We start from the raw sequence: 15,901 nt of genomic DNA on the forward strand, positions 1-15,901 counted from the left end.
GGTGTAATGTAGGGATCTCTCTGTCAGTGAGGTGTAATGTAGGGATCTCTTTGTCAGTGATGTGTAATGTAGGGATCTCTCTGTCAGTGAGGTGTAATGTAGGGATCTCTCTGTCAGTGAGGTGAAATGTAGGGATCTCCCTGTCAGTGAGGTGTAATGTAGGGATCTCTCTGTCAGTGAGGTATAATGTAATGTAGGGATCTCTCTGTCGGTGAGGTGTAATGTAATGTAGGGATCTCTCTGTCAGTGAGGTGTAATGTAGGGATCTCTCTGTCAGTGAGGTGCAATGTGGGGATCTCTCTGTCAGTGCTGTGTAATGTAGGGATCTCTCTGTCAGTGCTGTGTACTGTAAGGATCTCTCTGTCAGTGCTGTGTACTGTAGGGATCTCTCTGTCAGTGATGTGTAATGTAGAGATCTCTCTGTCAGTGAGGTGTAATGTAGTGTAGGGATCTCTCTGTCAGTGATGTGTAATGTAGGGATCTCTCTGTCAGTGAGGTGTAATGTAGGGATCTCTGTCAGTGATGTGTAATGTAGGGATCTCTCTGTCAGTGATGTGTAATGTAGTGTAGGGATCTCTCTGTCAGTGAGGTGTAATGTAGTGTAGGGATCTCTCTGTCAGTAATGTGTAATGTAGTGTAGGGATCTCTCTGTCAGTGAGGTGTAATGTAGGGATCTCTGTCAGTGAGGTGTAATGTAGTGTAGAGATCTCTTTGTCAGTGATGTGTAATGTAGGGATCTCTCTGTCAGTGAGGTGTAATGTAGGGATCTCTCTGTCAGTGCTGTGTAATGTAGGGATCTCTCTGTCAGTGCTGTGTAATGTAGGGATCTCTCTGTCAGTGAGGTGTAATGTAGGGATCTCTCTGTCAGTGAGGTGTAATGTAGGGATCTCTCTGTCAGTGAGGTGTAATGTAGGGATCTCTCTGTCAGTGATGTGTAATGTAGGGATCTCTCTGTCAATGAGGTGTAATGTAGGGATCTCTCTGTCAGAGCTGTGTAATGTAGGGATCTGTCTGTCAGTGAGGTGTAATGTAGGGATCTCTCTGTCAGTGAGCTGTAATGTAGGGATCTCTCTGTCAGTGAGGTGTAATGTAGGGATCTCTCTGTCAGTGAGGTGTAATGTAGGGAACTCTCCTCTCTGTCAGTGAGGTGTAATGTAGGGATCTGTCTGTCAGTGAGGTGTAATGTAGGGATCTCTCTGTCAGTGAGGTGTAATGTAGGGATCTCTCTGTCAGTGAGGTGTAATGTAGGGAACTCTCCTCTCTGTCAGTGAGGTGTAATGTAGGGATCTCTTTGTCAGTGAGGTGTAATGTAGGGATCTCTCTGTCAGTGAGGTGTAATGTAGGGATCTGTCTGTCAGTGAGGTGTAATGTAGGGATCTCTCTGTCAGTGAGGTGTGGTGATCTGTCAGTGTTGTACAATTCTCTGTATCTCTCAGATCTCAGAGTTGCTCGGAGTTGAAGTTTGGTAAGTTAGTTGTATTTGTATTGAGAATGTTGGATCAGCTGGTCGGCGGAGGACGCGCTGTGATTGGCTGATTTATTCTCCCATGGATGGGGACACCCAGCTGATCATCACAGGACTCGGCCCCGCCCCTCCTCCCGAAGTTTAATTGATGACCCCGTCCTCCTCCCCTCCAATAAAGAGTTGCCCTCAGTAGGTCCGGCCGGTATAAAGCTCCTTCCTCCCGCCCTCCTCTTCTGCACTCTCCCCCCCTCCTCAGCACTCACAGACCCCGCTCCACCTCACCCGCACAGACGGCACCTCACCGCTCCATCCCGCACCAGACTTGCAGCACCGGGGACGAGGAGACACTTTCTGTACCGGCAGAGGAGACAAACACCCGCCACCGTGGACTCTGCTGAGGACTCCGCCGCTGGTTTATACACAATGACCACCCTGAAGACGGACAGCGAGCACAGCAATAATAACCTGGAAGAAGAGGTGAGTGTCAGCTCCTGTGCCCAGACAATGAAAACTGACCACCCTGGTGCTGGAGGAGCTCCTTAGTGCTGGGCTCAGCTCTCTCCTTTCCTTTACACTTTATATTATACAGGGAAGTCATTTCTATTAACACTTTCAGTGTTTTATTCCCCCCCAAATAATAGTTTTCCTCTGGTCTGGTGTATTTTTATATAATGGAGAGATGTGTCCATACATTGTCCTCACTGATCGATCGAACTCACTACAATCACCATGTACAACCGGGATCAATGGAAGCAGTCCTCTATAGTAAGCCTAGTAATCAATGTATGTCACTTCTAATCTCCCCGTCATCTGTACAATCTCCTCCATGGTCACCATACAATCAGATTGTACAATCCTTATGAGATCTATATAATGACAAGCCTATGTATCAATTAGTGTTCAGTCTGGCAGGATCTTGCATGATGGTAGAGCTTAAGATTGTATATGACCATCATAATGGTGGCCATGCACTATACAATCTGATTGTACAACTTTTAAGTTTAGGTTCACACCTGGTGTGGTTTGTTTATTGGCTTGGCAGCCTGTTTGCTTAAATGGGCTGCTGTACCTGCATCCCTGACTGTCTCCCAATTTTTTTTTTGTTATATGGCTGCATTGTGCGATTTTGCACCCCTGAGAATGTGCTGTTTTCTGGAGAATAAAGAATGGCGTCCCGCGTGTGATAACGAGCAGAGGGGGTCTTGGCTGCAGGTGCCGCAACATGTAGTGAGGGCCTCTCAGCATTCATACAGACTAAAGATGGCTTAGGGGTGTCCTCCTGTTGTGTAGTTTTGGTAACTCTAAAGGAAATTGTACCATCCAACTTTAGCTTTATCAACTTTCTAATATGAAGAACTACATAATCTACTCCCTCAAACTGTAGTTGTAAATCTAAAGGAGATTGATCTATGTTTGTGGTGAGCTCTAGCCCTGGTTCCCACCGGTGTGGTTTTGAAGCTGTGACTTCAAAGCAGTGCGATTTCATGTGCCGCTTGCTGATATCTGAAACTTCGTTTAACAAATGCTAATCCAAGTTGTACAGAAATGGTGCAGGAACCTTTTTCAAACTTGCTGTGACTTGAGTTGCAGCAATTTGAATGGCTCCATAGCCACAAATGTGGTGCAACTTTGAATGGACAAGTTTCACTGGTGTGAACCAGGGCCGAGGGTCTTTATACATGTTACAGTCTTTGTACAACTCTCTTTAGGTTTATTGAGAATCTACCTAAAACCAAGCGCATTGATATAATCGGCCAGGTTTTTTAACTAGTATTGGTAAATCTTTGGCTGGTCTAAAACAAATCGTACAATCTGACTGTAAAGCTGGACCTACATGGATCAAAATCCTAGATGCATTTCAGTGTAGCGGCACCCTGTTGTACACAAGTCCATCGATCACTTCAGTACAAGCAGCTTTTTTTTTTTTTTTTTTTTTTTTTTTTTTTCAAACCATTAGTGCTGCTGGCTACAGCACCCCCCTGCCGGCAGAACCATTGTGCCGTGGGAGAGATTCCTCTAACACTGACTGCGTTGGGAGAATTGCACAAACGTTCCTTCCACTGTGGGTGGAAAATTGCATAATCTATGGCCTGCCTGATGTGTGGTAAGAGATGGATCTACCAGGCACTGGTGGAAAGGCCTGCCTAATTGGGTTATAACAAAATCAGTCATCATAGCTTTGATAAATCTAAAGCTGATTTTATAGACATTGGGGTTGATTTACGAAGACTGGAGAGTGCAAAATCCTGTGCAGCTCTGCAAAAGAAACCAATTTTCTTTCTTTTTTTTGAAAGCTTAATTTCTTAAGCTGAAGTTAGAAGCTGGCTTCCATTCACATATGCACCAGATTTTGCACTCTCCTATCCAATTCCAGATGCGTTTTCTGCGCGCACATTTTTGATGCAGTTCCAGAGGCATTCCAGGTGCGTTTTTTTTTTTTTTTTTTTTATATAATTTTTTTTTCCCTTTCACTATACTAGGGTCCAGTGCATTGTACTGTTCCCATACAGAAAAAATTCTCAGTGTGTGTGGGTTTTTTTTTTCTTTTTTTTTTTTTTTTTTTTTCGTAACTGACCACTGGTGTGACCTACTTCCCATGTGTTTTGATGCAGAGAAAAATGCACTGGACTGCATGTGGTGTGTACTAGCCCTTAGTAAATCAACCCCATTGTAACCTGCATGAGTGATCTGGCACAGCAACACTAAGTACTCAGGGGTAATGGCATTGTTAGTTGTGCAGTTCCTTACATTAAGAGGAATATAATTTAATTCCTCCTTATTGGCTGTAAAGGCTTCTTCAGTTGCCACCATGAATGAGCATTACCATGTGTTGGTGTTTATTTACACTTTGTGTTTGTATTCTATGTCTCCATGTTCCTCCCTTGTGTTCTGATATAACTTCCCCCTCTGTTTCAAACGTGTTCCTGTTGAGCACATGAAATTCCTCGGCTGTCACTGTGGATGTAAATGGAACTGAGCCGTCTTCTGTGGACCTTTTACTTCATAATAACCATAATTCTATAGTTGTATCAGTTTCATTAATATGGAGGGCTGCTTGGCTTATAACCAGGGCCATCCTATTGGTTAGGGGATGTTTGGGTGTCCTGTTTAAGATGCCTCAAAGCACAGTCCGTTTTTTCAATGTTAGAAGAATTATGAATAGTAGTGGGTTTTTTCTAAAACCCATTCTATTTGCACATATTCTTAGCTCTTACCATTCTATAAACAGCAGTCCAACGTCTTTTGCAATGACCATACTTGGTGGGTAAACTTTCAAATATAGTGTATGGGGTTGATTTACTAAAACTGGAGATTGGTTTCTATCCAGATCTGATTTTGAAATTGGCTTCCAGGCTTTAGCCACCATTTACACTGGTGTGATTTGACAGTTCCAAATCGCATGACATCGCACCCTATTGGCAATGGAACTGTTCAAATCAGTGACTCTGACTTTGTGATGCTGCACTGATTTGAAGAAAAGTTCCTGCTCTATTTTTTTTTTTGCATTTTCAGGTGTGACTTGCATACATCTGTGCATGAAGTGGTGGAGATGTCAGGCAAGTAGCACCTGAAATTGTACTGACCTGCTACTTTTAGATCAAGTGAAATGGCACTATGTCAAAGTAGCATTCAGTGTGAACCAGGTCTAATTGTCAAAGCTTAATTGAACACGCTGAAGTTAGAAGCTGGCTACCATGAACAGCTGTACCAGATTTTGCACTCAAGTTTTAGTAAATCAACCCTTAAGCAGCCCATACATGGTCGAATTTAGAACCAAGTTTTTTTCAAAATTTTTTTTTTTGTGATCCGATGGTGCCACCATTGATTTTCAAAATTCAGCTGACCAAGCCTTCAATTTCACCTCATGTTGCTGCAGAAAAGAATTTTCATGGCCGGGAATATTTTCTTGCACATGCGCATTTTATTTTTTTACATTTCTTAGAAAATCGTTCCTTTTTCAAAAAATTTCCAACATGTCTGATTCCTCATTTGATTGCCACACGAAAATCAGCCATTGCTGCAGCCCACTAATGGTGCAAAATTTGTACAAAAATTCTTACATACAATTTTTCTAAAATTCTTTCGAAATTTGAACCGTGTATGGCCGGCATTGTGTATCATTGATCACATCTTACCCCAACCACCTTTTCAATGAATAACAAGATTGGTAAATCCTTTTTTTTTTTTTTTTTTTTTTTTTTTTTCTGGCCATACACCAATAGATTGTCAAATTGGTATTTGTACAAAAACTCTCAGTACGTTCAACTTGACAAACTTCATTTGGAAGTCCTTCACTATTAAGTTTGCTTTATCATTTAGTTCTGGAGCAAATGGACTTTGCAGAATGTAATCCACATACACTGCTAAATTTGTTCTTAATAGAAATTCTCTTCACTGGTTGAAAATATAATGTATGTTTAACCCTAATCTAACCTTCCTCAAAACAAATGTATGGCCAGCCAACAGTTAGCTGGTTAATCTCGCTGGTGTAGCTGTGCATGGTAGCCAGTCAGCTTCTAACTTCAGTTTGTTCAATTGAGCTTAGACAACCTGGAAGCTGATTGGTTTCTATGCAGATTTTGCACTCCAGTTTTAATAAATCAACTGCAGTGAGCTTAACCAGCTAACCCATGGGCTTTCTGCAGCTGCTGAAAACTGACATGGTTTTTTTTATATGTACTGCTTATGAGCCTTCATTTAATTGTAATATTTTTCCTATGTAACAAATTAAATTGTTTTGCATAGCTTTTAATAGTTGCTGTGTGGGGTTTTCATCTGTATGTACATATTGCTTTTGACAATTGTTGTGCATGCCTTGCACCTCTGATGGAAGAAATTGTTAAATGCTTGTATCAAAATGTGTATAATATATTGCGATTTCTTGCTTTATCTGGATGGCCTTCCGGGTAGCAAATTTTTATGCGCCTCCCCCATGCACTTTTAAGGTATGAACAGGGCTCACAAATATTTTTGTACCCTATCTATACCTTACACTTGCTGTTTAAAATCCAACTCAATGGACATGGTTCAAAGCGGCCCCCACACTTTAAGGGTGATTTTTAGTTTTTGGTGGTTAATGAAGAGGTGTTTCTGGCAGTCATTTCTATTACATGTCCACCTATTTTTGTTGTCCTATACTAGTCTAGCTCTAATTTAATTGAGTGGAAGTAGATTAAGTCAAGAGTGACTTGAAAGATCTGTTTCACACTTATTGCTTGATTGTGATCACTCAGCTGGAAACTATACCATTTCAACACAAGGTCAAAGTACGTCTTTCAGATGGTGTGGAATCAGTAAAGCAGGGGATCTCTGCGCTGAGCAGGCGGATGACAGGTCTGTGTCCACTTTGCATATAGACACAGCCCACTGTTCTCTATGGGGCAGTTGGATGGAAACGGACTGTCTGTCTGTTTCCATCAATTGTCAGATCCGCTGGATGACTTTGCATGTATCCTCCAACTTTTTAGCCAACTGGATCAGATGCTGGCAGATATCTGCTGACATGCGTTGCTCCAAGCAATGGGTGGTCTGATTGGGTCTGCCTGAAACAGACAGGCTGACCAATTGGTCTGCTGGTGTGAAATGGGCCTAAAGGTTCAGAGATGTAGATGTCCATTTTGTGGTTTTATATTTTTTGGCAGACATGTTATACTCTGTGCAGTAGTTTGGCACAAAGCAGCCCTGATCCTCCCCCACTTTTGACAAGTGCCTCAGATAGCAAGCCACTTGTGGGGGTGCATGGGCACGCCCAAGCACAGCTCTGCAGCTCTGTCTTATGGATGCAGCTTGGCCTGGCCCTGCTCTCTCCTCATTGGCTCACTGGCTGTGACTGACAGGAGTGGGTGCCAATGGTGCCTGCTGCTAATTCAGCCAATGAGGAAATCCCAGGACCACAGTGTCCTGTGCACATCACTGAATCGAGAGGCTCAGGTAAGTATTAAAGGGGGTGTGTAAATGTGTATAATATACATTTTTTTAACTTCAGTCATAGAATCAGGGTGAGTTTGATTTAAATCCATAATTTTTTTTTTTTAATCGCAACTGTCATCTCTGTCCTGCAGCAGCTCCTTCCCTGACCTGTTGACTCACCAACAGTCCCATTCACTTTAATGGGACAGCTGGTGATGTGGCACTGACACAACAAGGTGAGGGACATGGTGGATGCCCACTAACAGGTGCTGCCATGATGGATCTGAAATGACAGGTACTCTTTAAATGTAAAGACTCATTCATGCTGGTAGTTAGGAAACCTTCATTTTGTTTGCAAAAATTAAAGATTCTATTTAGAATGAGCTGTCGGGCTAGTAAATATTTCCAAACTGGGTCTTGCAGCCTGCTGCCATTTTGTTTGGGGGGGGGGGGGGAGGGGGGGAACACTTCAAATTATGTGCAGAAAGATCACAAGGTTTATACGCTGCTTAGAGTTCACTTTTCATTTTTACAGCTTGCACTTTATCCTCACATTTAGAGCATGGTACCATAGGCATCGTCAGGGGGTGGCTATTGAGGCTGTAGTCCTGAATCTGGACCCCTTAGCCCTGAATCTCTTGACTGCCTAACCAGCAGGTCGGGCTGCGGTGGGCAGGCTGCATGAGGTGGATGAGGGGAGAGATGAGCAGAGATGACGTCTCTCTCTGCCCGCTCTGGGCCACTTCAATGTGGTGGGGAGCAGAGATGACATCTCTTCTGCCCTCACTAAATGGATCAGGGCTGCCAGCCTGCCACCAATGCAGCGACAATGCACATTTGGTGGTGCTGGCATGGCTAGTGGCAGGTGATGTGACAAGCCCAGGGCTCCCACTGATTCTGCATTATGGTGAGTTGAACCACTTCATTATATATTAGAATGTAATAATAGAAACAATGTGCTTCGCTCACCCTGACACCATATCAACCATGGTGCCATGATTGAAATGCCAGCACCAGCCTTTGCCTGTGAAATTGCTTACCACCAGTGTTTAATCATTGAGTTTTTTTTTTTTTTTTTTTTGTTTTTGTTTTTTTTATATCCACCCTGCATAGAATATATATGAAGGTTAAAACCTTCAGCCTTTACAACCACTTTAAGGCCTCTTGCAAACAGGACACCTAAAAAGCTATCCAACTAAAAGTCCAGACACATTCACCTACTTCCTGTAAAGGACATTTTTCAGCTCAGCGCCATCACTTTAACAATTACTCAGTCATGCAACACTGTACCCAAATGTTTTTTTGGTGGGTTTTTAAACTGTAATACAATGAGAATCTTCATCTTTTTCCTTTATAACCCCTGAATATTAGGTTATCAAACACTATTAAAGAGATGTAATGTGTGAAACTTTTTTTTTTTGGGGGGGGGGGGGGGGGGAGTTAGTATTCACTAATACCTACTGCAACTTTTTACACATCAGCTGTCACCAGTGGTACAAGGCATTAAAGTTTTAACAATGACTGACTTTTTTTTTTTTTTTTGTGAAACATGTTAAAGGTGTAATCTTAATGAACAAACAGTTGGTTAAAAAGTAAGTAAATCTGCAGGAAAACTGAGTAAGGAGTTGGGGTGGAGTAAATTAAGGGGTTAAACAGTAACAATTTAACCACTTAAAGTGGTGGTCCGGCCAAAATTATACTTTTAAATAAAAATACCTATAATACACAAGCTTAATGTATTCTAGTAAAGTTAGTGTGTAAACAAGTCTGGTTTGTTTATAGCAGTAGTTTGTTGTTTTATAAACTTACAGCAGGCCGTGGCCATCTGAAGCCAGACTGTATTTCTTCCTGGATCTCATCCTTGCAGATCTCACACATGCTCAGTGCAGCACAAGCTGTGTAATAGGTGTCAGGCTTCCATAGCAGCGGCAGTGTCAGAGGAAGTTGCCACCCCTTCCCAGAAGACATTGCAAACAGGAAACGATGCAATGAGCCACGGCTAGGGAGGAGGTGAAAAATGAATACAGCAGATATACAGTAGGTGCTGAGAAAAAAAATTAAAAATATCCAATTCGTTTGCAGTGCACAGTTTAGTGAGGGATGCTGAAGAGTTGTAAAAGTGGGTGGAACTCCACTTTAAGGACCACCCCACATCCATGTAGGATGGCCCTCGAGCACAAAATTGCATACCTGTACATGATTGCTGTTTGCTCTGGGATGTGTGCACACCACGGGAGCTGTAATCCTGCTGTGATTAGACACAGTGGGTGCCAAGCAGCAGGTATGATGGCCACCAGGACCCATCTATCATTCATTGGAGGCAGACTGCCGTTCTGTCAGAGGAGAGATCTTGTGTTCCTGCTAATCGGGAACAGATATGTCTTCCTTCAGTTAAACCATTAAATTCCCTAGGAGCACACTTAACCCTTTGATCACCGATGACCTCTTTGCTGGCAGTGACTTTTTTTTTTTTTTTTTTGTGTTGGTGTCTGTCTCCCAAAATGTTGCTTGGTGTCATATATTTGTCTGCTGTAATGTTGCAGTCCCACTGAAGTTGATTGCCACCATTACTAGTAAAACAATTTAAAATTCCATAAATATATCCCATAGTTTGTAGACACTTTTGCACAAATCAATATACACTTGGGATTTTTTTTTTTTTAACCAAAAATATGTAGCAGAATACATATTGGCCTAAATGAGAAAATAAGATTTTTTTTGGCAATGTATTATACCAGAAAGCTAAAACTTTTTTCAAAATTGTTTGTTTATAGCGCAAAAATAGCAGAAATGATCAAATGCCAAGAGCTCTATTTGTGGGGAAATAGACAATTTTATTTGGGTACAGCATCGCATAACCATGCAGTTGTCAGTGACCGTGTCGTATCACCAAGAATGGCCTGTCATTAAGGATAAAACCTGAGGCTGAAGTGGTTAAAAGACAAATGTATTACTGACAATATTGCTTTAAACCAACTTCATTTGCAGACTGAAGTTCATCCCTTTGATCTGTAATTGAAAAAACAAAGATGCAATATGTCTTTCAGCGCTGAGCAATATTTTTGATAACTATTGCAGGCTGCTTTTTTAGTTTTTTTTACAGCTGTATACAGGGGAATTGCAAAATAACATTAATCATGTTAATGCTGGATCAACCACTTAAGCCCCAGACCATTTGGCTGCCCAAAGACCAGAGCACTTTTTGCAATTCGGCACTGCGTCGCTTTAACAATTGCGCAGTCGTGCGATGTGGCTCCCAAACGAAATTGACTTTTTTCTTCCCCACAAATGGAGCTTTCTTTTTGTGGTACTTGATCACCTCTGCGGTTATTTTCTGTGCTATAAACAAAGTGATAATTTAAAAAAACGCATTTACACAATAAACATTTGTTGGTTTGCGCAAAAGTTATAGCGGCTATAAAATGGGGGATTTTTTTTTTACTAGTAATGGCGGTGGTCAGCTTTTTATCGTGACTGCGACATGGTGGACAGATTGGACACTTTTGGCGCAATTTTGGGACCATTCACATTTATACAGTGATCAGTGCAATTAAAAATTCATTGATTAGTGTCAATGTGACTATCAGTGAAGGGGTCAAGTGTCCTAGGGAGTGATTCTAACTGGGGGGGCATGGCTACATGTGACACAACACTGATCCCAATTACAGGGAGCAGTGATCAGTGTCCTGTCACTAGGCGGAACAGTGAAATGCTTGTTTACATCAGCATTTCCCCATTCCCCCCCCCCCCCGTGAGATGATTGCACAACCTGTGATCTCTCATGGAGCTTGCGGCAGGCACCCGCAAACCACTTCTTGAAGGGCAACATACAAGTACATTAATCCGCCTGTACGTGCCCTTCTGCCGACGTATATTGGCATGAGCTGGTCGGCAAGTGGTTAAGATCGTGTGGGATGTCGCATCATGATCTTTTAACGATTAATCGTGCAGCTCTACAAAAAAATCATTAAGGAGACTTGACACTGGACACCATGCCCATCCCCCCCCCCCCCCCCCCTTTCTGCTGTATTCCCCACAATTTAATCTTTCCATACCTTTCTGCATGTACAGATGAGGCACGCTAATAGGTCAGCACCATCACATGGACAGCAATGACCAATCAGAATCTGTCTAGCCCATCCTATCAGTTGTGTGAGGGGGAAAAAACAGGATTTTCTTAAGGTAAAACTACTTTAATCACCACCTGGGTTTTTTATTTTGCTATAAATTAAATGCTGAATTTTGAGAAATTTTCTTATAATTTTGCAAGTCTTCAAGTTGGGGCAATCTATTCTGCTTAATTTCTTGGGTAAATATACCTTAAAGCAGTATATTTGGTTTTACATTTAGTCTGCAAAGTATGGTACAACCTGTATACAAGTGGTCAGGCAATATAGCTTAGTGTAGCACTGCCTATCAGGGCTGTCTTTACCACAGGGCAAAAGGGGCAACTGCCCAGGGCCCTGCCATTGTTGGTTGGGGGGGTTTTTGGAGCATGCGCTGCCTGCCGGAATCCTGGAGGGTGGGAGGACAGCTTTGTACTTGGGGGAGTGGAGCTCTGTACTAGAATCTGGGTGGGAGGGGAGCTCTGCACCCCTGCACTCTGCCCATAGTGCACCCCTCAATGCTAGTGCAGTTTGGCCACACCCACAATTTGCACTGAGGTTATGTGTAGTAACATCTAGCAACTAATCAGTGAGCAGTAATTTGCAGTAACCTCTAGCATCCAATTGGTGAGCAGTAATTATGTGTTGTAATCTCTGGCAGCCAATCACAATTGCTGCCTGATCTGCTGCAGTAAACTCATTTTGAGTCTAGCTGGGGGGGGGGCAATAAAAATCTTTGCCCAGGTTCCAATCAATATTAGACAGCCCTGCCACCTATAGCCTTTCCAGTTCCTAGAATTCAAACAAGCCTAGCCTACTGGTATGTGGCTGCCCCAGGAATGCCATGTTCACTGGTCAGGAAGTTCAAGAGGCTGAAGAAGGAAGACTTAAGGCCCATACACACGATTGGACTTTTTGACAGCAAACATGCAAATTAGCTGTTTTTAAGGCAACATCTGACCATGTGTACGCTCCATTGGACAAACTTTTTCAGTTTTCATCAGACAAATGTTGGCTGTGCGAACAAACATGGCGGCAACAAGTCCTGCCACAGCAAGTCCAATCGTGTGTGCACAAAACCATCAGCCTTTAGTACAAAGTACAAACACGCCTGCTCAAAACCAATGCAAAAGATCAGACAACACAGAAGTTGACCAAAGGGTGGTGTCGGAGAATTGAACGTCCTCTTTTGAAGTGTCGTCAGTACGTTGAAATGTCACTACATTCGTGTTTGTTGCCTAAAGTCCTGCCGTGTTTATGCAATACATTTCACAGCCAACATCCTTTGGACAAAAATCCACAAAAGTTTGTTTAAAGTCTGATCTTGTATGAGGCTTAAGAGTTCCTGTGGTTGCAGGACTGCAGCCGTCCACACTGGAATAGTCAGTGGGATGTGCAGATGAGTCTAAGGCCACGATGAGGATTGATAGGCAGCAGGCTGAAACATGGTCAAACAGGCCTGTATCAGCAGAGGCAACACTGGGAATGGTGTGGCAGTGATTGGGTACACTGACTGGTGACAGTGGGTTAAATTCTAATTGACTTTTTTTCAGTGTAGTGTCCCCATGGTGACATCAGGATTTTTTGCACTTACTGCTTTTACAGCCATGATGGCAGCTCTCGCTCTCGCTCTCGCTCTCGCTCTCGCTCTCGCTCTCGCTCTCGCTCTCGCATCAGATCTTAGTAGTAAACTATGCCAGGAAATCACATGTTTACTGCTGTCCATGTGATTGCTGTTTGGCTGGAGAAGTCACATGGGTGCATAAACATATGCTGCATATAGATCAGTAAAAATACACAAGTCACTATTTTGTGGACATGCACCACCCTCCCTCTAACAATTTTTACATGCATGAATATATGCAAGTGCTATACAGCTTTTTGTGGTTTTTGTCAAATAGCTTGATGCCTATAAAGCAAAGCAAGACAGAATTGCTGAGGGATCACACTGGACTTGAGTGCTAAATGAGTAGAGGCTACTCACTTCGTTGATTAAAAGATTGTAATTAAGATGAACCAGTTTGCTTTCAGTACCCAATCACGTGAAGGATATTTAAGGTACTTTAACACTGGGGCATCGGTGGTAAAGCGCTGCTATCTTTAGCAGCGCTTTTCTGCTGATGGCAAGGTGCTTTTAACCTCCACTAGCAGCCGAAAAGGTTAAGCGCTGAGGCATTTTGCAGGTGCTTTGGCAGTGCTGCCCATTGAAAAATTCTGCTTCCAGAATTTTTTTTATACTTCCTGCAAGCGCACCACTCCAGTGTGAACGCCCTCAGGCATTCACACTGAAGTGGCAGGTGCTTTACAGGTGCCATTTTTAGTGCCTTAGTGTGAGAGTGGCCTTAAAGAAATGTTGCTAGAAACCTTTAGGTTGCTTGAGCTAGATTGGTGAACGTTCAAAGTTTCTCCTCTTCCTATTTAAACCTTAACCACTTCTGGACCAGCTCACGACAATGTATGTTGGAACTTTGAACAGGGATATCGTTATGGCAGCTAGCTTCTGCCACAACCCTGGTATCCTCTTCAGTGAGCGGTCCGGTTTCAGATAAAAGTGGCAGATTCACCTCAATCACTTATCGGCAGTGGGAGAGGGGCCCCCTCTGCCGCTTACTGGAGCCAGCAGCAGTGGATGCAATCGTGGCCCCCACCCATCTCCATACCATTGCAGGGCAATGTCTCTTCCACCCATAGCTCTTAAAGGGACATTTTTATTTCAAATGACTATTTTTATTGCATTATAGTGTAAATGAGATCTGGGGTCTTTGAGAGGTCCTGTCGTGTGCATGTGTGTACATTCCTTGTAATAGGAATAAGTGACACCATTCTTATATTTTTAAGACTGTTAAAGTAAAATAGGAATTAACACATCCCAGCCGAGCGAGAGCAAACGCATACGTGAGTAGCGCCCGCATATGAAAAGTGTTCAAACCACACATGTGGTATCACTACAATTGTTAGAGTGAGAGCAATAATTCTAACTCAAACATGCATCCTGTAAAATTTTTTTAAATGTCCCCTATGAAGATTTAAGAGTAAGTTTGTTGCCATTCCATTAGCGGGTGCAATTTTGAAGCATGACATGTTGGGTATCAATTTACTTGGTGTAACAGCTTTCATAATATAAACATTTGGATAACCCTACTGTACTTTTTTTGGTAACTTTACTCTAATTTTCTAGCAAAAAACTGTTTGACTTGTAAACACCAAGTATCAGAGGCTTGGTCCTTAAGTGGTTAATGTGTAGAATAAGGTACCATAAAGCTGGCCATGCACTTTGCTGAACAAACTTAAAGCAGAGCTCCACCCAAACAGGGAAGTTCTGCTTTAAAGACCTGTCCCCCACTTCCCTTGAGTTGGCACTTTTGAGTGGGGGATGAAACTGAAGTTTCATCAACAATTACACTTCTACTGATTGCCATGTTGGTGTAGAAATCTGTATCTCTTTTGAGATTCTGTACCCAAGTACTTTACTTTGTGCAAGCATCCCTGGTTGGTTTGTAGGTGGTTCAAACTCAGGGGGCACCTCCATTCTACAGTTCATGTGGAGTTTTCTCAGTTGATTTTTGGAGATGGCATGCAGCCGCAATTGCCTCCCCAGTATGTTGGCATATCTGCATTAAACAGCATGGCTCTTCCACTCATACAGTTCATTCTGCAACAGTTTTGTTCTGGATTATATGGTACAGTAGTTTGAAATATTATGCCATGCTTTCTGAGAATTTCCTGTTATTGCCTGTGTATTCTGTTTCATCTGTGTGCAATACACTGCATCTTGTAAATGTTGTTCCTTGTACCAAATACTGTTCAAGTTTCTCTGTTACTTTTAACAATGTAGTGTACCTGGAGTAATTGCCTATAAAAATGAGTACCTGTTTCCTGGAGTCACTTTTTCCATTGTCAGAACTTCTGTGACATGTGTGAATGCAGTTTAAATGTTTAGGTTTTCCTCGACCGCATTAACCACCTCATTGAAGTTCAGCTGATACAGTTCACTTGTAATTTTAGCCTTTGCAAGAAAGATCACCTTTTGTGATGGCACAACTAATCCTGGCAGGTCACTACATTGCCTTGTTTTGGGAGCTTCTTATCTGGTCAGATTAGTTTCAAGAGTAAGGACATAGATACTGGTGAATGTCCTCTATCTGGTACCCTGGGGAACATGACTGTAAAGAACCATCTCCTATTCCTTCTGGTTCCATCATTTGCCAATTAGCTGTAGGGTTTTTTTGGTTCTGGTCAAGGTGAATGAAGACTTTTTCTGTAATTTTGAAATGTGGCTCCTGAATGAACACATGTCTGCAAAGATGTGGTGTGACTTTTGTATTGTAAAAACATCTTGCACTCATTTTGTGGTGTTGCATTTTACTGTTATATCTTAGAAGCACTGTCACTATTAATGCTTTCTGTTTTTACACTTCAT

General features: G+C 42.4%; 1 protein-coding gene across 1 annotated transcript in view; it reads left to right on the top strand.

The window, feature by feature from the left end:
- Positions 1-1,612: 1,612 nt before the first annotated feature.
- Positions 1,613-15,901, top strand: part of LOC141131554 (RNA-binding protein with multiple splicing 2) — an 81,356-nt gene continuing 67,067 nt past the window's right edge. The window contains exon 1 of the mRNA XM_073618945.1: positions 1,613-1,942. Coding sequence (XP_073475046.1) covers positions 1,889-1,942 — 54 coding nt within the window. The 5' untranslated portion in view covers positions 1,613-1,888. The remainder of the gene's footprint in view (positions 1,943-15,901) is intronic.

The sequence above is a fragment of the Aquarana catesbeiana genome, linkage group LG03 (assembly GCF_042186555.1).
Source record: "Aquarana catesbeiana isolate 2022-GZ linkage group LG03, ASM4218655v1, whole genome shotgun sequence".
Lineage (NCBI taxonomy): Eukaryota > Metazoa > Chordata > Amphibia > Anura > Ranidae > Aquarana > Aquarana catesbeiana.